Genomic DNA, 20,496 nt, shown 5'->3' with positions numbered 1-20,496 from the left:
TAGATAGGACACATGCAGAATATTAAGATGTGAATTCTGCTCTTGTCTGAGTATCATACCTGGTTCCGATCAGCTATTAGTTTCATAGAAAAGCTTCTTTGATGTGAAGTGATCTCCAGTGGGATGAAATGCCTAGACATGCACTCATCTATAATTATTCATAACTGCATTATCTGTTGTGGTTTATAAAACAGAGATGTGAAAGTTTTGACTAGAGCATGTTTCTCCACGTGGATCTTCTATTTTGCCAGACGGCTGTGTTTGTCTTGAATGGCTCATTACCACTGTCATTAAACAGTTGATAAAATTGTCATACTGGACATTTCAGTGAGAGTGTAGAGCCCAGAGTTTATGAAGTTAACGACCAGCTTCTAGAGGAAGTTAACAAACCCAGATCATTCATAATGAGTAAAAGAGAAAAACTCAATGGGAATAACACTGAGCCAGAAAAATTATCAAAATAACCAATCCACCCAAAAAAGAAGAAAGTCCTTTATTTCAGTTTTGAAAGAATGTAAAAAATAAAAACAAACTCCAAAAGGTTTTTTAAAAATTCTTAAGTAAAATTTGTGTTCTATTTATTACTTTATATCCATTATACCGCATGATTTCTTAGTTGAAAGGTGAGGAAATTCTAAGAAAGCTAAGCTAAAAAGAGGCAGAGTGAAGTCATGATAAGAATATTTTAAAAGAATGTGTTCAATCCCTTTAGAAGAAAAATTATTTTTATCTGTGTATTTTAAAGACATTCTTGAAATTTATGGTTAATCATTATTGGTGATATTCACTTGAAATTGCATTATCAAAATTTGTGTCTAAGTAGTACATGGGCAGATTTTGTATTGAGTTGGATCCTGCATCGGCAGAGCTTCTGAAGGCTCTATTGAGGGGTTGCGCTCAAAAGACACCTGTCACTGAGCAAGGGAAACAGGAGAGGGCAGGGAAAGAAGGCAGACACAGATTTAAAATTTCAGGAGCAGTCCAGCCTCAGCCTGATCTCACCAGCAGCTCTGTTCATAGACTTGCACAGAGATGACCCAGGGCATGGGGGCTGCTCCCAGGCAGCACCTGTCAGCCAAGAGCAGTCCCCCAGAAAAGGATCTAGGTGTGAGCTGTTAGCAGTCAACACTCTCAACAATGGGTGAGGGGCGTGCCAACCTGGTATATGTATTTGTCTGTCTCAGGACCTTCTTCAAGTAAAAGCATCCTCAGGCTGTTGATGTTGCCCAGTGTCTGTCCATAGCAGCTGTTCAATTAATAGCTAATGGGTGGGTGAACAAATGCATAGATACTACAGGAAAGATGTTGAAAACTAGATTATAAAAACAGATAATAATCACAATAACTAGCATTTATGAAACACTTGCACTATGCATGGATTATTTTTGTCAGGTAGGAACTGTTATTACCCATTTTACACCTGCAGAAACTGAGCTGGATGTGGTTTTCAGAGTCACATAGCTAGTGTGATACCAGAGTCCACACTTTTAACCTCTTCCTTATACCGGATGTTCAGAAATGAGGAAGGTGAAATAGAGTAAAACAAATACTGAATACAACTGACCCTGGGTCATTTATAGCTTTACAGAATGGCTCTGTTTTACTTGTGAAAGATGAAAGTTCCAGCTGCATCTCCCCACTTCTAAAAGGCCAGGCATATCTACTCTAAGATGGAGCTTGAATAAAAATAAGAAATTCTAGAATCCTTGGAACATGCAGAGTGGTTGAAATATCTAGAAGAGGCCCAGTCTTTTTGTCTCTGCTCTATGATAGATTAACCACTGAATAAGCACATATATAATTATACCTTCTAAATTGGTTGTTTAGGTTTAAGCCTGGCTACAGTTAAAAATATACCATGAATATTATTAGAAGATGTGAGATTTAAATGGATTTTAATTATTTTTAAATATTCCTCTAAGGAGCAACTTTAAGTCTCATGAATCTTATGGGAGAAATCCTCTAACACAGTTGGGCCTTTCTAATGAATTGCCTTGCTACTCTTCAGGATAATTACTGGCTTGCTCTGTGTCATTTTTGAGATAAGTGACTTAAAGTTTAAGCCCCTCTCCTCTGTAATTCACCTAATATGTGAAAGAAAAACTTAAAATAACACATTTTAAGTGAATACTAATATTAGCTTAAAGTGAAATAGGTATCTGGCTGTATGCGTGCATGCTGAGTTGCTTCAGCTATGTCCGACTCTTTGCAACCCTATGGACTGTAGCCCGCCAGGCTCCTCTGCCTATGGGATTATCCCATGCAAGAATACTGCAGTGGGTAGCCATGCCCTCCTCCAGGGAATCCTCCTGACCCAGAGATCAAACCTGTGTCTTGTTATGTTTCCTGCATTGGCAAGCAGGCTCTTCACCGCTAGCACCACCTGGGAAGCCCCAGGTGTCGGTGTGTGTTAGTCACCCTGTCGTGTCCAACTCTGAGACCCCATGGATTGTAGCCCACCAGGCTCCTCTGTCCATGGAATTCTCCAGGCAAGAATACTGAAATGGGTTGCCAGTCCCTTTTCCAAGGGATCTTCCTGACCCAGGGATCGAACCCAGGTCTCCTGCATAGCAGGCAGTTTACCATCTGAGCCACCAGGAAAGCTTGAGTATCTGGCTACTTATCTTTAAAAATTATGTATCTGAATTTTAAGTAGAAAACCTGTCTTGATTTCTCTGCAGTGTGTGCCCAGGGGATTACGTGTAACCCCATGGCTGTGGTCCAGCTGTGTGCACAGTAACAGCGCAAATGCAGAACCTGAATCTGCAAATTCATAATCACAGTTCTGACTCTCCTAACAAGACCACTAAGTAGGTCATGGTTTTATGCCAAAAGGAAATGGCCTTTTAGTGGCCAAAGAACTATTTTTTATACTCCGTGGAAACCTATTATGGTGACCCAGTACTAACGTCATTGCTGTAGTTTCTCATTCCAGATTCATCACTTTGCCCACAATCTTCCATTTTTGCTTTTCCCACCAGGAAATAGTGGTGGGGTTTCTTTTTAAACATTTTAAAATTCACAAAAACACTTTATGATACTGCAGTATTCCCAGCTTTCAGGGTAAACACAGAAATGTAACGTGGTTCTTAGGGCATGATTTTATGATACTTTATACTTCTTTTTGAAACAGAACCGTTGAGACCACAATTCATTTATTTATTCATTTATTCACTTGCAGAACTCTTGGTCCAAAAGAGTTTATGGAAAAGTGAAAGTGAGATGCAGATTGGGGTGATTTTTTGTTATTGTGACTTTTATTTCCTTTATCAATGTTATAATGATATTTTAAAATAAATGTAGGCCAGGAAGATTTTTTAAAAGCAGAAGCAATGATTAGACATAAGGAGTTATCAGAAAAAGATGTAAATCATTTTGGAATTAAAAGAATTTATCTCACTTTAAAAATGCTTTTGGGAAATGTGATTCTACATAGACAACCATTTGCTACTCCCCAATACAGCAATAGGTAACACTTTTTAAGATTTACTATGTACCAAGCTCTACAGTAATAATGCAGAGCTTGCTTACTCCTTTTGGCAATCCACAGCCATATGACCTAGGCACTATGGCTATCCCCTTCCTGTGGATGAGGAAAGAGGCTTAGAGAATCACAAAGTCACACAACCAGTAATGGTAGAACTAAGATTTGAATGCAGATGGTCTAGCTTAAGAGTTTATCCCTACATCTCATTACTTCCCTTGAGGGTTACCTATGGTCAAAGCAAAACAATGAATTATTATTGACATTATTGAGAAACCTATTTCTCCAACCAGATAAAGAATCGTGTAGATCTGGCTGTGTGTTTTCTGATTCCTAAATTGTTGTCAGGTAAAGAAGAATATCTTTTATTAGATCTGGGGCAGACACAAACCTAGACAAGAATACTTATGGGTCTTAAATGTCTGGAACTCAAATGCCCTCATCTCCTGTGACACTTTCTGTAATCCTCAAATCCCATCCACTCACACATCCTTCTTAATCCCCATTTCCTCCCTGAGACCAATTAAACCTTCTTTCTCCTCTGATCTCCCATATTCATTTCTCTATAACTCTGCGACTTCCTTTATTTTCTATTAATGTTAAACTTTGAGTGAGTGTCCCCCTCAGTGGACTATGAACTCTTTAAAGGCAAGAGCATTATTTTACCAAGCACTGAACCTCCAGTACATGGCATATAGTAGCTTCACAATAAGTTCTTTTTTAATGAATGAATTAATAAATATTTCCACACACTCATAGTGTCATTTTCTCACTTTTTAATGGAGAAGACATTTGTAACAGGCAAAAACACAATCCTTTTTATTCTACTATATGATACTGGAGTAAAACAAATTTGCATACTATTTCCACAGCAGGTGTTAGTTAGTCAATAAATATTTGTTAAGTAAATTAAAACCATCCATGAGAAGCTTCCAGTGAGCTTGCAAGAGGGCTTGTGGGATGTGATAGGTTTCCTAAATATCCTACAAAGTCACTTCATGATTTTGTAAAAGCTAATAAATTGCCTTTGCTTTCATGTAGTCAAAGCCGCATTATTCTATATTGGTTTTCTCAGGCTCAGCCCTTTTTCCTGAGGCTCGTACAGATTCTTGTTGGCTTTGGTCTCCATTGGCATGTCCCATGGTGTACCTAGTGGAATGTGACCTCTAAAACTCTGGAGAAGTCTGTTGCTTTGCAAATACTATGCACCCTTTATACTTTTGGTAAGCTTACCAGTTCCCATCCCTGTAAGAGGAAGTTCACCATGTCCACTATGGTAGAGATAAATCATAAAAAGAAGCAGACTTGGCTGGAGGCAGCATAGAGGCTAATCAGCTTTTCCTGAGCTACACTCATTTTGTCTTTGAGGGAAGTCACACCTTTGTAGAACAGAATCTCTCATTGCTGATATCTTCGGGAAGCTAGACAGGTTGTCTTCTAGAATCTCAAGCATATTTGAAAATGAGAAAGGGGAATAATTAAACCAAAATTAATCCCAAACAAAGTGATGGAGATGATGAAGCCAGGCACACGTGGACAAGTTTCCATGAGTTGAGAAAGAGGCATATTCTGCACTGTAGCCCCCTTCTCACTCATCTTCATCCTCTCCAGTCACCAACCTCATCTACGGCCTGAAAGATCTATTGGTACCATAGTTACCCAACAGAATCCACCCAGGGCTATACATGATTCAGATTTGCTGAGTGCAAGGTGGATTGTATAATATGTGGCCAATGGAATTTCTGGATGATCCCTTTCAAAATTTAACAAATAAAATATAGATATTCCTTATAGATGGCAAGTAATCTCTTTTTCCTTCTGTTGCCTCTAATCAAAGGTCTAATGACTTTGGCAGAGGAATATGAAGTAACTATCCTTTTAGTTGAGTCAGCTAAAACCACACATCAGAAGAATTTATGGGAATTTTTTCTCCATTTGCATGTTAATTTCTGTCCATGGACTCAAACATAAGTCCTATTATTATAAATCTGATTTCCATAATTTTCTTTTTCTCTCTTGCTTCATTTATATTTTTCCTAAACAAATTTAGAACAAAATAGCTAAATTATCCAAAGGGCCCAATGGCGATTAAGTTGTTAAATAATCCTCCATTCTGTTTGGTTTTTTAAATTATTTTTTACCATCAAGCTTGTTACAGTCATCTCATTAATAAGTTAACTATTTAAAAATAAAAACCAGTTTAGTTTTTTTGAGAACTTGGTACTAACAATATTATCGCAGAGTACTAGAGCCAGGGTTAGCGCATAAAGGAAGAAATGAGGATGGTTGTTTAAATGGGTCTGAAATTGGAAATGACCTTAAAACTAAAAATAGAGAGGAAGAAGGATGCGAGATAACTAAGCACATAGGATTTGTTCCTCACAGAACTAAAATAGCTTAGTTCTTAAGAGTACAAGTATAGTAGTAAAACAGACTTGAGTTCATACTCAGGCCCTGTTCTTCACCACTTTTGACCTTAAATAAGTATTACATTTCTGAGCCAACTATTTGCTTGAGAGAGTGACACCTCGGGTTGTTCTGGGGCTTATTGAGATGTTTACAAAATGTTTTGCCTATTGTCTGGCAGACAGTTAAGTGCTACTTAAAATGCTATGTAAGTAGTATTGTTATAACAATAGTTAACCAGTAACTACAGTTATGTCCATAAACTTATCTTTCATCTTCCTGGGGTCACAGCCCAGCACACAGTTAATACATGCACATGCCCAGGGATTTCTGGTAGAGGAAGCAGCTACCAAATCAAAAACTCCAAGAAAGCCTTCAAAGAACTTAAGGAAGCAAGAAAGTATATCACCAGCCAATCCCTTCTCAGAAGGTGAATTCTAGAATTTTAAGGCAAAGGCACCCTTATTTTCTTCAAAGAAACTGTGGCTTTTGTACCTTTTCTCTTTGTCATTAAAAGAAGTGCCATTCCTTTCCTTTCTTCATTTCACCTTGTCTCACTTGTTCAGAACTTGGCTCATGGATCAATTTCTCCAGAAAACCTTCTCTGACCCTCCCCAACCCACTGCCCACCTGTGCAGCCCAGGTCCCAGGACACCCCGTGTGCACCCCATCAAGGCCCTTAACAATTTATCTTAACAATTTAGCAGTTTCTCAACATAGACCTTAAACTCCACACAGGCAGCTGTATTATAGCGTGTGCTCTTCTCAGTTGTGTCCAACTCTTCATGACCCCGTGAACTGTAGCCCACCAGGTTTCTCTGTCCATGGGATTCTCCAGACAAGAATACTGGAGAGGATTGCTATCCCCTTCTCCAAGGGATCTTCCTGACCCAGGGATCAAACTCAAGTCTCCTGCGTCTCCTGAACCACAGGCAGGTTCTTTACCGCTGAGCCACTGGGGAAAACCGCCCCCCACCTCCATGAAGGCAGAAGCACTGCCCTGTTTGACTGAATGAAATTTAATTATTTCTCCAAAGTCATACTTACTTCCTGCCCATCTCTTCAACAAGGAGAAACATTAGTATGACTCTTCCAAGAGTTATTTTATTATTCAGAATTATTTCTGCCTATTCCAGTGAACCATGTTTCCATCAATGTTAAATGCCATCCTAAATAAGTCTATAAAAAGAGACAGTCTCTCAGTACTGGTAACAGAAAATGTGTATTAACTAAGAAGGAATTTGATATAAACTCTTAACTCTTTTTCTACTCATAAATGACGTCTTTCATACTAAGGTCCTGTGTTCACATTGCAAAATACATTTCCCTTCATTTTTCTTTTTCTGAGCTGATCTCTGATTCCACTTGATCTCCACTGAATCGCCCATATAATTACAAACTGACCCAATTTGACTATGACTGTAAAAGTCAACACTGCTAGTGAGAAATTTTTAAAAGTAAAGGAATGCAACATCTCAACTAAGAAAAAAAAAAAATAAACTAAAAGGAAGGAAAAAAATAAGTAAAAGAAAACAGAATGAGCCTGATTTTCCCAGGGCCTAAATTAGCCCCTCGTCACACATCTGGCACTTTCAGATGTTTTTTTCAGGCTGCCAGGGTACCACTTAGTGCTTGTAGAGGAGACACTGAGCACTGGAGAGAATGGAGCCTGTAATTAGCAAAGTTACCAAATGTCACAGGAGGTTGAAAGTTGACTTCTGAGACTGTTAACTAGTTTCTTTAGTTTTAGACACTTTATTGGCAAAGGTTTCAATCTTTATGTCACCACCTTGTTTTTATAAGGTCTCAAACTGCTGGAATGCTGGGAGGAGAGGGAAAAAATAGAAAATAGGAAAAAAAAGGGGGTATTTTAATTAATTGAATTTCCTGGTTAATTCAGTCTGATGAGTATTTGTTGTCTAACTGCTGGGCTCAGCACCATATTAAGTATGGTAGAGAAAAGATCGGAACCACGTGAGGTTATTCATGCCCACAGTAAGTTTATCTTGCCCATGTTCCTTTCTTTTCTTCTTTGAACCTTTCTTTATCAAATCTTTTCAAAATATTTTAGTCCTCATTGTTGCCTTAATAATTACAAAAAACCAGACATGATTTAATTTTCCTTCCGTGTATTTTCGATATCCAGCACACCCTGGAACAAAGTAGGTGCTCAATAAGTCTTTACTGAATTGAATTGTATCATGTAGATCCTTGATTATGATCCCAAGACATATTCAAAACTTTTCTTATGTGACAAAACTCTGCTGTGTCCACAGGGTGCCCAGCACACCCCGGAACCCTATGCTGACCTAGAGGGTTGAGATTGGGGGAGGGAGGTACATGAGGGAGGGGATATATGTATATAATTACAACTGATTCACGTTGTTATATGGCAGAAACCAACACAACATGTAAGCATTGTAAAGCAATTTTCCTCCAATTAAAAAAAATCCACTGTATCAATCTATTTGCTGAGCTGCAGATCTATTAAATATTTCTTAATGAACTTCTGAGGGAGAAGCAACATATTGTTTAGTTGTTGTTCAGTCGCTCAGTCATGTCTGACTCTTTGCGACCCCATGGACTGCAGCATGCGAGGCCTCCCTGTCATTTGCCATCTCCCAGAGCCTGCTCAAACTCATGTCCATTGAGTCAGTGATGCCATCCAAACCATCTCGTCCTCTGTTGTCCCCTTCTCCTCGTGCCTTCCACCTTTCCTAGCATCAGGGTCTTTTCCAATGAGTTGGCTCTTTGCATCAGGTGGCCAAAGTATTGGAGCTTCAGCATCAGTCCTTCCAATGAATATTCAGGGTTGATTTCCTTTAGAAGTGACTGGTTTGATCTCCTTGCTGTTCAAGGGACTCTCAAGAGTCTTCTCCAATACCACAGTTCAAAAGCATCAATTCTTCAGCGTTCAGCCTTCTGTATGGTCCAACTCTCACATGCATACATGACTACTGAAAAAATCATAGCTTTGGCTATACAGACCTTTGTTGGCAAAGTAATGTCTCTGCTTTTTAATATGCTGTTTAGGTTGGTCATTTAGTAGTATCTTAAAAATATATTGTGATGCATGAGACAGGATGCTCAGGGCTGGTGCACTGGGATGACCCTGAGGGATGGGATGGGGAGGGAGGGGGGAGGGGGGTTCAGGATGGGGAACACATGTACACCCATGGTCAAAATGGCAAAAACCACTACAATATTGTAAAGTAATTAGCCTCCAATTAAAATAAATAAATTAATTTTAAAAATATATATATTGAGTACTTTCCCATGTACTAAAATACTGGGTTTTTTCAGCTACATCCATTAGAACATCTCCAGGTTCAATCCCTGGTCAGGGAACTAAGATCCTGTAAGCTGTGCCGTGTGACAAAAAAAAAGAATGTTTATACCATTTATAGATATGCTTTCTTTGGCAACGTAATTTTACTTTTTGTTTCTCCCAGCTTGAGATATAATCGATATAGTACATTGTGTAAGTTTCAGATAGAGAATGTGATGATTTGATACACATATATGTAGTGAAATGGTTCCCACAATAAGGTTAACAGACCCGTCACCTCATATGATTACAATGTGTGTGTGTGTGTGTGTGTGTGTGTGTGTGTGGTGAAAACATCTAAGTTCTACTCTCTTAGCAACTTTCCAGTATATGATACAGTATTGTTAACTATAGTCACCGTGCTGAATATTAGATCCACAGAATTTATTCATCTTATAATGGAAATTTGTACCATTTGACTGACATCTTCCCATTCCTGCCCCACCCCTCTTATCCCCTGGCAACCACCATTCTACTCTCTCGTTTCTGGAGTTTGGCTTTTTTTAGATGACAGACTTAATTTGAAAAGTGTCTTATCATAGTGCCAACAGATCCATGAGCAAAATGCTGAGCTCTTGATATCTGTTCATGATCTGGACATTGCTTAGCCTGAGGACGTCTGCTCTTGGGTTCTACTTGAGTCTGCAAAGTATTAAAAACCAGCTACTGTAGCCACATACTCTCCAGCTCAAAAATTGTTCAAGACCCAGTTTCCACCACCGACTTGGATCTTTATGCTTTGGCTCTTTTCTCCCATCAACAACCTTCTGCATGTCCTAAGACCTAGCCTTTCCCCTCTTATCACAGGTGGCCTGGATTTGGATCCACTCTCCCCTAAGGAAACAACCAGAGCTCTGGGAAAGGAGTGTGGAATGCTGCCTTCCAGTCAGGGGCAGAGCTGACACCCTGGCTGGGATGTGGGGAGGGACCTTTGAGCCAGGGCTGTGCCTCGAGTGCTGGTGGATGGGGAACCCCCTGAGGCAGAACCAGAAGAGCTTCTGCAGGAAACGCTAGGCCGAAAATGGACCCCTATCAGAAATCTACTCCCCAACCCCAGAGAGAGAGGCTTTTAGAAGGAGGGTAGGCTTACTCTTTCTCTGAATACTGAGGAAGGATTGAGTGGTAACAAGAGGAGAAAAAGAATCCTTGCTGGATGACTTTAGTTCTCTTAACAAACTGAAGGGCATGCTTGTTTAAGTTTTAAAGGCTAGTGGAGAAGGTTCAACTAGAGTCAACAGTTAACCAAGAGGGATAGCCAACTTTCCTGTGAAAGTGATAACCTTAAGCTAAAGACCCTGAGAAAGAGCTCTCCTTGGAATTGGGAAGTCATCTGCCCCTTGCTGTCAGTTTTGCTTGTCCTTGCTCCTTCCAAGGCTTTGGGTCAGCCTACAGGGAGGTTCCTCTGCCAACAGCCACGTCCATTTGGCAGGGTACACATATCATACAGAGAAATAAAATTACCCACTATGGCCTCAAAATGGAAAGTCAGATCAAGGATATTTGGGTATATTGCACCTAGACCTAGTTTGGCTTGGCTTCAGGGGATTCTTAGAAGTCTATTCTGAGAGTACTCCTTTAGGACGTCAGCCCTGATTTGCTCTACAAGAGCCCAGCTAAGATCTAAGGCTTCTGGGACCTCGCTAGTGGTTCAGTGGTTTAAGACTTCACTTTCCAATGCAGGGAGTGTGGGTTCGAACCCTGGTTGGGGAACTAAAATCCCACATGCCTTCTGGTCAAAAAAAACAAAACTTGAAATCAGAAGCAATATTGTAGCAAATTCAATAAAAACTTTAAAAATGGTCCACATTTAAAAAAAAAAAAAATCTGGAAAAAAAAAAAGATCTACGTCTGACCCATGATTCTGATCCTAACAGCCTTGACGGCTCGATATAGACAGATATGCATTCAGATCCTGGCTTGACCACCTACATAATCTTGGTCAAGTTATTTAATCTCTGAAACTTAGTTTTTAAATCTGAAGATGATGACACCTCTTCTAAATAATATTGTAGGGGTTTAATGATAAACTGTATAAAGAAAAGCTTAACAGTATATGGCACATAATAGATGCTCCAAAAAAAAAAAAAAAGACAACAGTATCTAGTTCTTCAGTTAGCTCCCTTTCATTGTTTGTTGCTAATAAAGATTCTGAAAAAATGTCCTCAGAGGTAGTGCAGTAGAAGTAATCAAAATTCTCTGGAGTAAGCCTTCTTCTCTCTTGCATAAGCCAGTCATTATTACATGTTAAGATTTCAAGTTCAGGGAGAAATTTTTTTTCTAAAACACGTCATAAATGGTGCAACCATTTCCTCTGGGATCTTTTCACTATGTTGACTTTTTCACAACAAAAATTTTTAGATGCTGTCCATGTCCATAATCAGAATGTCCAATGAAAATAAAGACTCTGTACAAATTGCTGAGAAAAGAAGTCTTTTACTCAGTTATCCACAACTTTCTAGTGTTCTTGTTCTCATCACGTTGCATACCAATTACGTTTATTTTTAAATCTAGTTTCATTCACAGTTTTACCCTTATTTCATTCTGTAAGGAAATATGTTATACACATCTTAGTTTTACAGGGACATATCACAGTAATTCTGTTCATCAAAGCATGGGATTGGGACTTCCCTGGTGGTCTAGTGGTTAGAACTTCATGTTCTCACTGCCAAGGTCCCAGGTCCAATCCCTGATGCAGAAACTAAGATCCCATAAGCCTCAAGGTGTGGCCAAAAATGTTAAATTAAATTTAAAAATAAAAAGCATGGAATTGACTTGGCTTTCCCAGACAGAATATTGTCCCTACCAGCCCTACCCCAACCAAATCTACTTTGATGCTTCTCTTCAAGTTTTGTGATTAATTATGAAGCTTTAGAAACACAGTTCTATAGAATATAAACTGTCATTACTATTGATATATTGCTGATAACTACAGGTTTCACTCCAATGACTGCAAGTTTTAAAATTATTACTATTTTAGTGCAAACTCCAATTTTTGTTGGAGAAAAGTGAAATACTGTAAATAGGATACCAGTCAATCAATTTGTTAGAAGGAAGTTTCTAGACATAGAAGTTTTGAAGGGCCAGTGATTTTTTTGAAAAATTTATTAATTAACTTAAGTTGTTTTCTTATTGAGATAGAATGGTGGTAGTTTAATCACTAAGTCGTGTCTGACTCTTGCAACCCCATGGACTATAGCCCACCAGGCTCCTCTGTCTATGTGATTTCCCAGGCGAGAATACTGGAGTACATTGCCAGGAGATCTTCCCAACCCAGGGACTGAACCCAGATCTCCCTCAGTGCAGGCAGATTCTTTACTAACTGAGCATACAATATCATGGCAGTTTCAGATGTAAAGTTTTCTTTTGAATAGGAGAGATAGAGAGATCCAGGTGGAGTGTGAAATCCAAATATGAGTTTTTAAAGGCACATAAAGGAAAACAATTTTAAGTTTGCAGACAAGTTTGCTGGTCCATTTGAGCCCCATCCCTAATGTCCACACCCTGAAGTCACGACACTCCACCTGGGAGTGACCTGGAGAAACCTGCGCTCCACCAGTCAATATGAGAGACTTGGGACATGCATTGCCAGACATCATTCTTTCATGCCCTATTGTTAAATTTTTATTGGAATATAATTGATTTACAATGTGGTATTACTTTCCTCTGTACAGCAAAGTGAATCAGTTATGTGCTAAGTCACTTCAGTCCTGCCTAACTCTTTGTGACCCCATGGACTGTACCCCACCAGGCTCCTCTGTCCATAGGATCCTCCAGGCCAGAATAGTGGAGTGGGTTGCCATGCCCTCCTCCAGGAGATCTTCACAACCCAGGGATCGAACCCACATCTCTCACGTGTCCTGCATTGGCAGGCAGATTCTTTACCACTAGCACCACCTGGGAAGCCCAAATCAGTTATACATATACATATATCCACTGTTTTTTATTCTTTTCCCATATAGGTCATTACAGAATATTGAGCATAGAGCTCCCTGTACTACTGTATTGTTCTTATTAGATATCTATTTTATAAATAGTAGTATGTATACTACTATTTAGTATAGTATGTATACTACTATCCCAGTGTCCCAATTTATCCCTCCCCCCAAGAGCCAGAGTTTTGTGTGTTGAGGCATCTCCAGTAGCAAATTATGAAAACCATTTGGTAGAGACCAGGCTTAATTGAAATTTCTGCAAGAAACCAGGGGGAAGTAAAACATTCAAGAAGCTGGCTTGATGTTCAAAGAATGATACTTATGGGTTATATAAAACTGAGATAATACTAATAATAGAGCCAATTTATTTCCTTCTCAAATGCTGAAGCATAGAAAAAAACAAGAGACAGACCTAAGTTTAATGAAAGGTGGAATCTAAAAAGACCGAACTATTATTCTCCTTTTCAAGTCCATTTAGGATATTTCATAGACCTAACATTCCTAGCTAGCAGTGCTAAGAATACAGAAAGCCTCATCTCTATGGAGAAGATCTGGGAAGCTTGTTGCAGTCTGGAAATCAGAGCCAAAAGAAAACAAACAAGAATTCATTTCTGCCATTAAAATTGCAAACCATCATTGTTGCAATCTACTATAATTTCCTTTCCTAATCTAGATATATTTTGTATGATTTTGAAAGCTGTTACAACATTTGTTATTCAAATTAAAACATGTGTTGTAAGTGAACTGGGAAATTTGGTAAGCATCTCATTTTGAAATTTCCAATTGACCTCCCCAGCCCTCTTACATTAAATGGCATAAAACAAATCATGCAGACCATGTCCTCTGCAAGGTCTTTCCCTCAGAAAAAGAAAAGAGGTTTGTTAAGATCGCTAGACATTAAAGAACAATCACCAAAAAAGATAAAGTGCTCAGATAGCCACAGAATTTCAGAGCTGGGAACAACCTCAGACATCATCTGGTCTAGTGGCACACAGTTTCATCTGCCCCCTGAAGCTTGTTGCTGACCCACAAGATCTATGAAAACTGTTCTTTCTAGAACCTTAATAATCCTATACCTATGCTTGGGTTCGGTCACTCTGTCGTGTCCAACTCTTGGCGACCCTTTGGACAGTAGCCCACCAGGCTCATCGTCCGTGGGATTTCCCAGGCAGGAGTACTGGAGTGGTTTGCCATTTCCTCCTCCAGGGGAGCTTCCTGACTCAGAGGCTGAACCTGCATCTCCTGTTGTCTCCTCTGCAGTGTTACTACTTCTGCTACTCTTCATATTTTGGAGTTTACAGCACAGGTTCTTTCAGTTCAAAATCAGACAGAAAGAGGGAGGCAGAGGGAAGGAAAGAAGCAAGAGAGGAGGAGAAGAGGAAGAGAATAATTGCTACTCGAGTCTCAACACACTTTTTAGAAACCCCAAAACTGGGAATGCTTTGGTATAAATGAGAGTTTCTCAACTTTGGCATTACTGACATTTTAGACTGGATAATTCTTTGTTGTGAGGGAGCTGTCCTGTGCACCGTAAGATATTTAGCAGCATCCCTGGCCAGTCTCTCCCCTGCCAGTTGTGACAAACAAAAATATCTAGCAACATTGTCAAATTTGGGGCAGGGGTGGAAGCAGGTGGACCACATTATTCTGGTTGAAAACCATTGATGTGTATGGTTTGTGCAGAAACAAATAATAGGTAAAATGTCTGATGATTGAAAAGCCAGTTCTGTACTCATCATACACACAACCTCTCCAACACTGAATGTTATTATTTTGTAAATACCTTTTCCTTGAAGTAGCAGCTGTCCTGATAGTACTCAGTCAGAATACTCTCCAAAATCAGAATGTCATGTTATTTGCCAAACAGCTAGGCAGAAGAGTCCCATTCTAGTCCTGGAACTGCCAACATGGGATGTTACAGAAAATAAGAAAATCTAAGTTAAATTCTGTGGTCCTGATGCAGAAGTCATTGGGCTTCATCAGCTTTTGCATAATCCCGGAGTTGAGTTGGCCATGTGGATGTCATCTTCCTTCCTTGGGGCTCCCTGTTCATTATCCAAGTGCTTAGGAGTGGTCAGTTCCAGAGTCTACCTAGGACATAGTCATTACTCCGCAAATATTTGTTGAATGCTTTCGTGAAAGATGTTTTACTTTGGGTACTTTGCCTTTTGGATTGGACAATTAAGCACTTTATTGTGCCAGAGCTAAACATATCCTTGTTCAAATCAGTTGGAGGATAGGCTATCTCCTAGAAAATCTCAAAGTCACTCATATATCATATTTCACAATCCTCAAGTTTAAAAAAAAAAAAGTATGCATGTGTGTGTGTGTGTGTGTGTGTGTGCATAAGCACACACCTGCCTTGTCCAAAATAAAGAAGCAATCAAAGGTGTATAGAAAATACTCTCTCAATGAAGGACCGCAGTTAGGCCAGGGTTTGTACTGGTGTGTTAAATACACCGTCTCTTTGGTCCTCACAATAATCACATTGTATAGATGCTAAGCACAGGGAAATGTATTGTTCAAGGTCAGACAGCAGCTATAGGGGAAGCAGGAATCCAAATCTAGGTCTGGTTAAGTTTTCAGCTGCCTAAGCCAGTTTACAAGCCTCCCTTGACTCACTTGGCCCATGTGCCCCAGGCCTCTGTTGCCTGTTGAATGGAGAACTGTCGGTCCAGTGCTGCCCGTCCCTCCTGGGTAGCTGACACCCACCCCCCAGGCCTCCTCAGGACTGAGGGCTGAGCTTCATCACCCAAACCTGGTGAGAGCCTACGCAGAGACGGCCCCAGGACCCAGCCAGACCAGACCTGCAGGGAGTTGGTGCCTTTCAGCACTTCTAGATTCACACACTCTGCCACTCCCTGGAGCATGGGCTCTGGCTTCCAGGCGCTGCCCTAGGATCTAGGCAACCAAAACAAGAGGTTGGGGAACTTCAACTCTTCATGAAGAAAACTGGGACCAGTGGAAGACTGTAAACTAAAAGACAGCATATATATGCCTCTCCCTTCCTTCCCCCTCAGACTGTTCTGAGATATTCCGGTTCCATTTAGTCTTTTTGGAGACCAGCTGTAACTTCTTGTGAAGCTGGGGCTCAGATCAGTACTATGTCACCTTACATTTGCTTCGCTTCTTGCTTTGTCTCAGTTCCTCTTTTCCTTCAAACTTACTGCCCTGGCGTTACACACACACACACACACACACACCCCACACAGCCCCCAGTAAAGTGTTAATCTGTAAATTTTGCTTTGGTTCTGTTTGCTTCAGTTCTGCTTTAATTTATAAAATGAAACACTGTTACCTATCTTTCAAAAGTCCAAGAAAAATAAAAACAAACCTTCTATTAGTAGAGCTTACCCCATACTGATCATAGCTGACACATATTTTGAAAGAAAAAAAAAAAAGCCACAGTCTACAGGTGTGGGAAGCATGCATTAAGGTGGCACTAATCTTGCCTTATCTGCCTAACCACCATATGCTTTCTCCCTCTTGCATTTAGACAAAAGGCTGTGTTAACACTTGTTTGAGTACCAGGGCTCTGTTTATCTGACTATGATGATCCTGCGTAGCCTAGTAGGATGGCAAGTGTCAACCATCCTAAGTTCAAGTCCTACTGCTCCTGCATATTTGGCGTTTGACTTGAGAAAGTAATAATACCTGTGTAGATATTTCCTCACCTGTAAAATAGAAATCAGACGATCTGCCTCACCTTTCCCATGGGCTGACGTGACACAGTGAAAGTATGTTGAAGCATCGCACAGGTGTGCTTTAACTGTGTGAGGGGAGGGGAGGTAATAACTTTCTAATTTAGTCTTCTGAATTCCCATCACTAAAAATAATGAAGCACTTCAGTAGGAAAATATAAAGGAATAAATCACGTAAATCTTTTCAAATGTGTTTAACATAATAATTAAGCTTAAAAACCAAGATGGACTAAGGACTTCCCTAGCGCTCCTGTGGGTAAGACACCGAGCTTACACTGCAGGGGACACTGGTTCAATCCCTGGTCTGGGGACTAAGATTCCACAAGCTGCACAGCACAGCCAAAAAATAGAGAGGAAAAAAAAACTATGATGGAATAAAAGAGGCTGGATTTTCCCTCCCACATGAAACAAACAAAAGAAATAAACAGAAAATATATGTTTAAAAAGCAATTTTAAGACAGTGGATGTCGAATGATCAGATGATTCTCCAAGAGAAAGGAAACATGTGATGCGCCTTGTGATTGCCCTCAGCTGACCCCTGGAGACTTTCCAGGCTACAGCGCAGGGAGAAGGAAGCCCTGGGGAGGTTGGTGGACTTCACAAGTTGAGCAGATGGAGCTGAGACCCCAAGAGACCAAGGTGGCTGGAGTTCAAAGGACAGAGTATCAAAGATGCAAGAGATGCACAGAGAGAAAACTCTGGAGATCTGCAGGATCCAGCAGAGTACGAATCAGGGCATGCATGTGAGGAAACCATGCAAAGCTGAGGGAACAACTACCCAAAAGGACCAGCAAGAACAGTAGCTAGAGCTCACACTGGGCTAAGAAGAGTGCCTGTTTCTACCAGCCAGACTGAAAAAAATCCCTTAATTCACAAGGCACTGGGGAGAGTACTTTAAAAAATTTTGCTACAACAGCGGGAAATAATTAACCATAAACTAAAAGACCCTGATGCTTGAGGGCAGGAGGAGAAGGGGACGACCGAAGATGAGATGGTTGGATGGCATCACCGACTCAATGGACATGGGTTTGGGTGAACTCCGGGAGTTGGTGATGGACAGGGAGGCCTGGCATGCTGTGGTTCATGGGATCGCAAAGAGTCAGACACGACTGAGTGACTGAACTGAACTGAAACTAAATACTGCTGTGGCCCAGTCTAATAAATCTTCAACACATGACCTGAAACGATCAAGTTGTTTCCAATAATTAAACTTCATTCCAGAACAAAGCTCAAAAATATTTTTAGAAGTTATTATAGTTGTATTTCATATGTTCAAAACCTTGCATTTCATATCTTCAAAACTCTCTATAGTTTCAAATCAAATATCTGTGGATAAAAACTACAGTGTTCAAGATAAAAGACATCTGCTGCTGCTTCTGCTAAGTCGCTTCAGTCGTGTCCGACTCTGTGTGACCCCATAAACAGCAGCCCACCAGGCTCCTCTGTCCCTGGGATTCTCCAGGCAAGAACACTGGAGTGGATTGTCATTTCCTTCTCCAATGCATGAAAGTAAAAAGTGAAAGGGAAGTCGCTCAGTTGTGTCCGACTCTTCGCTACCCCATGGACTGTAGCCTACCGGGCCCCTCCGTCCATGGGATTTTCCAGGCAAGAGTATTGAAATGGGTTACCATGTCCTTCTCCCAAAAGACGTCTAGGATGGAATAAATTATATATCCATACAATGAAATACTACTGAGCAATGAAAAGGAGTGAGCTTGATAAAATCTCAAAATAAATGTTGTGCTATTCCTTTTACTTGAAATTCTAGAAGATGCAAAGTAATCTCTAGTTGCAGAAAACATATCAGTGATTATCTGATGAGGGGGCAGAAGGAAAGGATTCTCAAGAGGCACAAGGAAACTTTAGGGAGTGATGGAGATGCTCACTATTTTGATTTTTATGATGGTTTCACAGGTGTGCACAGATGTCAAAGCTTATCATTTTGTACAGTTTAAATATGTGCAATTTATTGTATGTCAATTGTAATTCAAAAAACTAAAGAGACTAAAGTGTATTTCTAAAAACCATTGAACAACTTGGGAAATAGAGGATTTTAAAATGTAGCCACATTTAATATTTAAAATTTTGTAAATTTTAGAGAACGGTTCAAGATTTAAATCTATAATTTTTGTTACATCTAAACCTATAGTGTCTATTGACTATACCTATAGAATAGCATCTATATTTGTATAGTAGCTAAAATTTGTTTGAGGGTTCTTTTTCCTTTTTGTAGCAACAAATGGGAAAATCTATTCCCCCTGTTGATTAGAAATATTTTCATGAAGGAGGATGGGGGGTATTTCAAAACAAAACTAAGAATCAGAAAGGCACAAGTTATGAATTTTTCCAAAGCTTGTTTTAGAAATTAAGAAAATTATACCCATTTTTCTTAACCATAAGTGACTGTGCACTTACTCTCTTAACACCCCTTTCTGTTTGATATGAGGTCTGGACTTGAAAAATCCTCTAAGTATCTGATTAAAAACTCAAGGACTTTAATTCCTGTTATCATCCTTCATTAGAGATAGAGTTATCTGATGCATGCTCATTATATTTTGGACTGAATTGATTTATGTATTCTCATGCTCTCAACTTGTCTTTCTTGATTTCTCCCAGTTTGATGCCGACCGGGACGAGGATGAGGTATTCTATGACATCAGCATGGCAGTTGACAGCAAGTTATTTCCAAACAAAGAGGCTGCAGCAGGTAAGTCACCGTGTCCTTTGGGCTACAGTACACCCTGATCCCCTGCCAAGTGTCTGGGGCTTTGTAGTAACGCTGGAGCTCAACATACTGCTGTAAGGTTGTGAGGATGATGCTGTCCTCAGAGCTTTATACCTTCTGGCTTAAAAATAAAGGTACAAAACAGCATAGAAAAGAGCCATATATCTGGTTCTTATGGTTACTGCCAGTCTTCCAGTCATTGCACAGGCAAATTAGCAGGTAGTCACAATATAGCATAGGATCTATGTTACTATCGGATTTCCCTAGAGGCTCAGATGGTAAAGAATCTGTCCTAAATACAGGAGACATGGGTGGGAAAATCCCCTGGAGAAGGAAAGGGCAACCCACTCCAGTATTTTTTGCCTAGAGAATTCCATGGACAGAGGATCCTGGCAGGCTACAGTCCAGGGCGTTGCAGAGTTGGACGTGTCTAAGCAACTAACACTTCACTACTTCTATGCTGCTATAATTTTTAAAAATTGATCTAACCCATAACTTGAGCACAATAAAAGTTACAACTGCTCCAGGATGCCCTAACACATATATGTCTCTCCTGAACCAGGGAAAAATCCTCCCCTTGGGTCTGATAGATGCCCCCATTCCAACCCACAGCCCCTGTTGTAGCCCTGCCCCTTTTCTTTCTATATCTAGAAGTTTGACACTGTATATCCGCTCAAGTAGTCAGTACTCACAGTTCCATCCTTGACCCTTTTCTCACTCTCTTATACACTTTCTCTGCATCAACTCATTGTCCCTCATGGTTTCAACCATCACTTCTATGTAGATGACTCTCAAATCTTTGTGTCAGTCCTGACTTTTCTTCTCAGTTACAGCCTCAGTAAATAAAGACCAAAAGTTTTGGGCTGTAAAAAAAAAAAAAAAGGCTAAACACCTAAAATTTTAAGCTGTATTTGAAGCCC

The 20,496-nt window shown here is 40.0% G+C and overlaps 1 protein-coding gene across 2 annotated transcripts in view; it reads left to right on the top strand.

The window, feature by feature from the left end:
- Nucleotides 1-20,496, top strand: part of AK5 (adenylate kinase 5) — a 260,255-nt gene that overhangs the window by 114,962 nt on the left and 124,797 nt on the right. For both annotated transcript variants that reach the window (XM_070467898.1, XM_070467897.1), the window contains exon 7: nucleotides 19,468-19,558. In XM_070467898.1, the coding sequence (XP_070323999.1) occupies nucleotides 19,468-19,558 (91 nt within the window). The remainder of the gene's footprint in view (nucleotides 1-19,467; nucleotides 19,559-20,496) is intronic.

The sequence above is a fragment of the Odocoileus virginianus genome, chromosome 5 (genome assembly GCF_023699985.2).
Source record: "Odocoileus virginianus isolate 20LAN1187 ecotype Illinois chromosome 5, Ovbor_1.2, whole genome shotgun sequence".
NCBI classification, from domain to species: domain Eukaryota; kingdom Metazoa; phylum Chordata; class Mammalia; order Artiodactyla; family Cervidae; genus Odocoileus; species Odocoileus virginianus.
The sequence above is the reverse complement of the archived record's forward strand: the minus strand, read 5'-3'. Positions and strand labels throughout refer to the sequence as shown.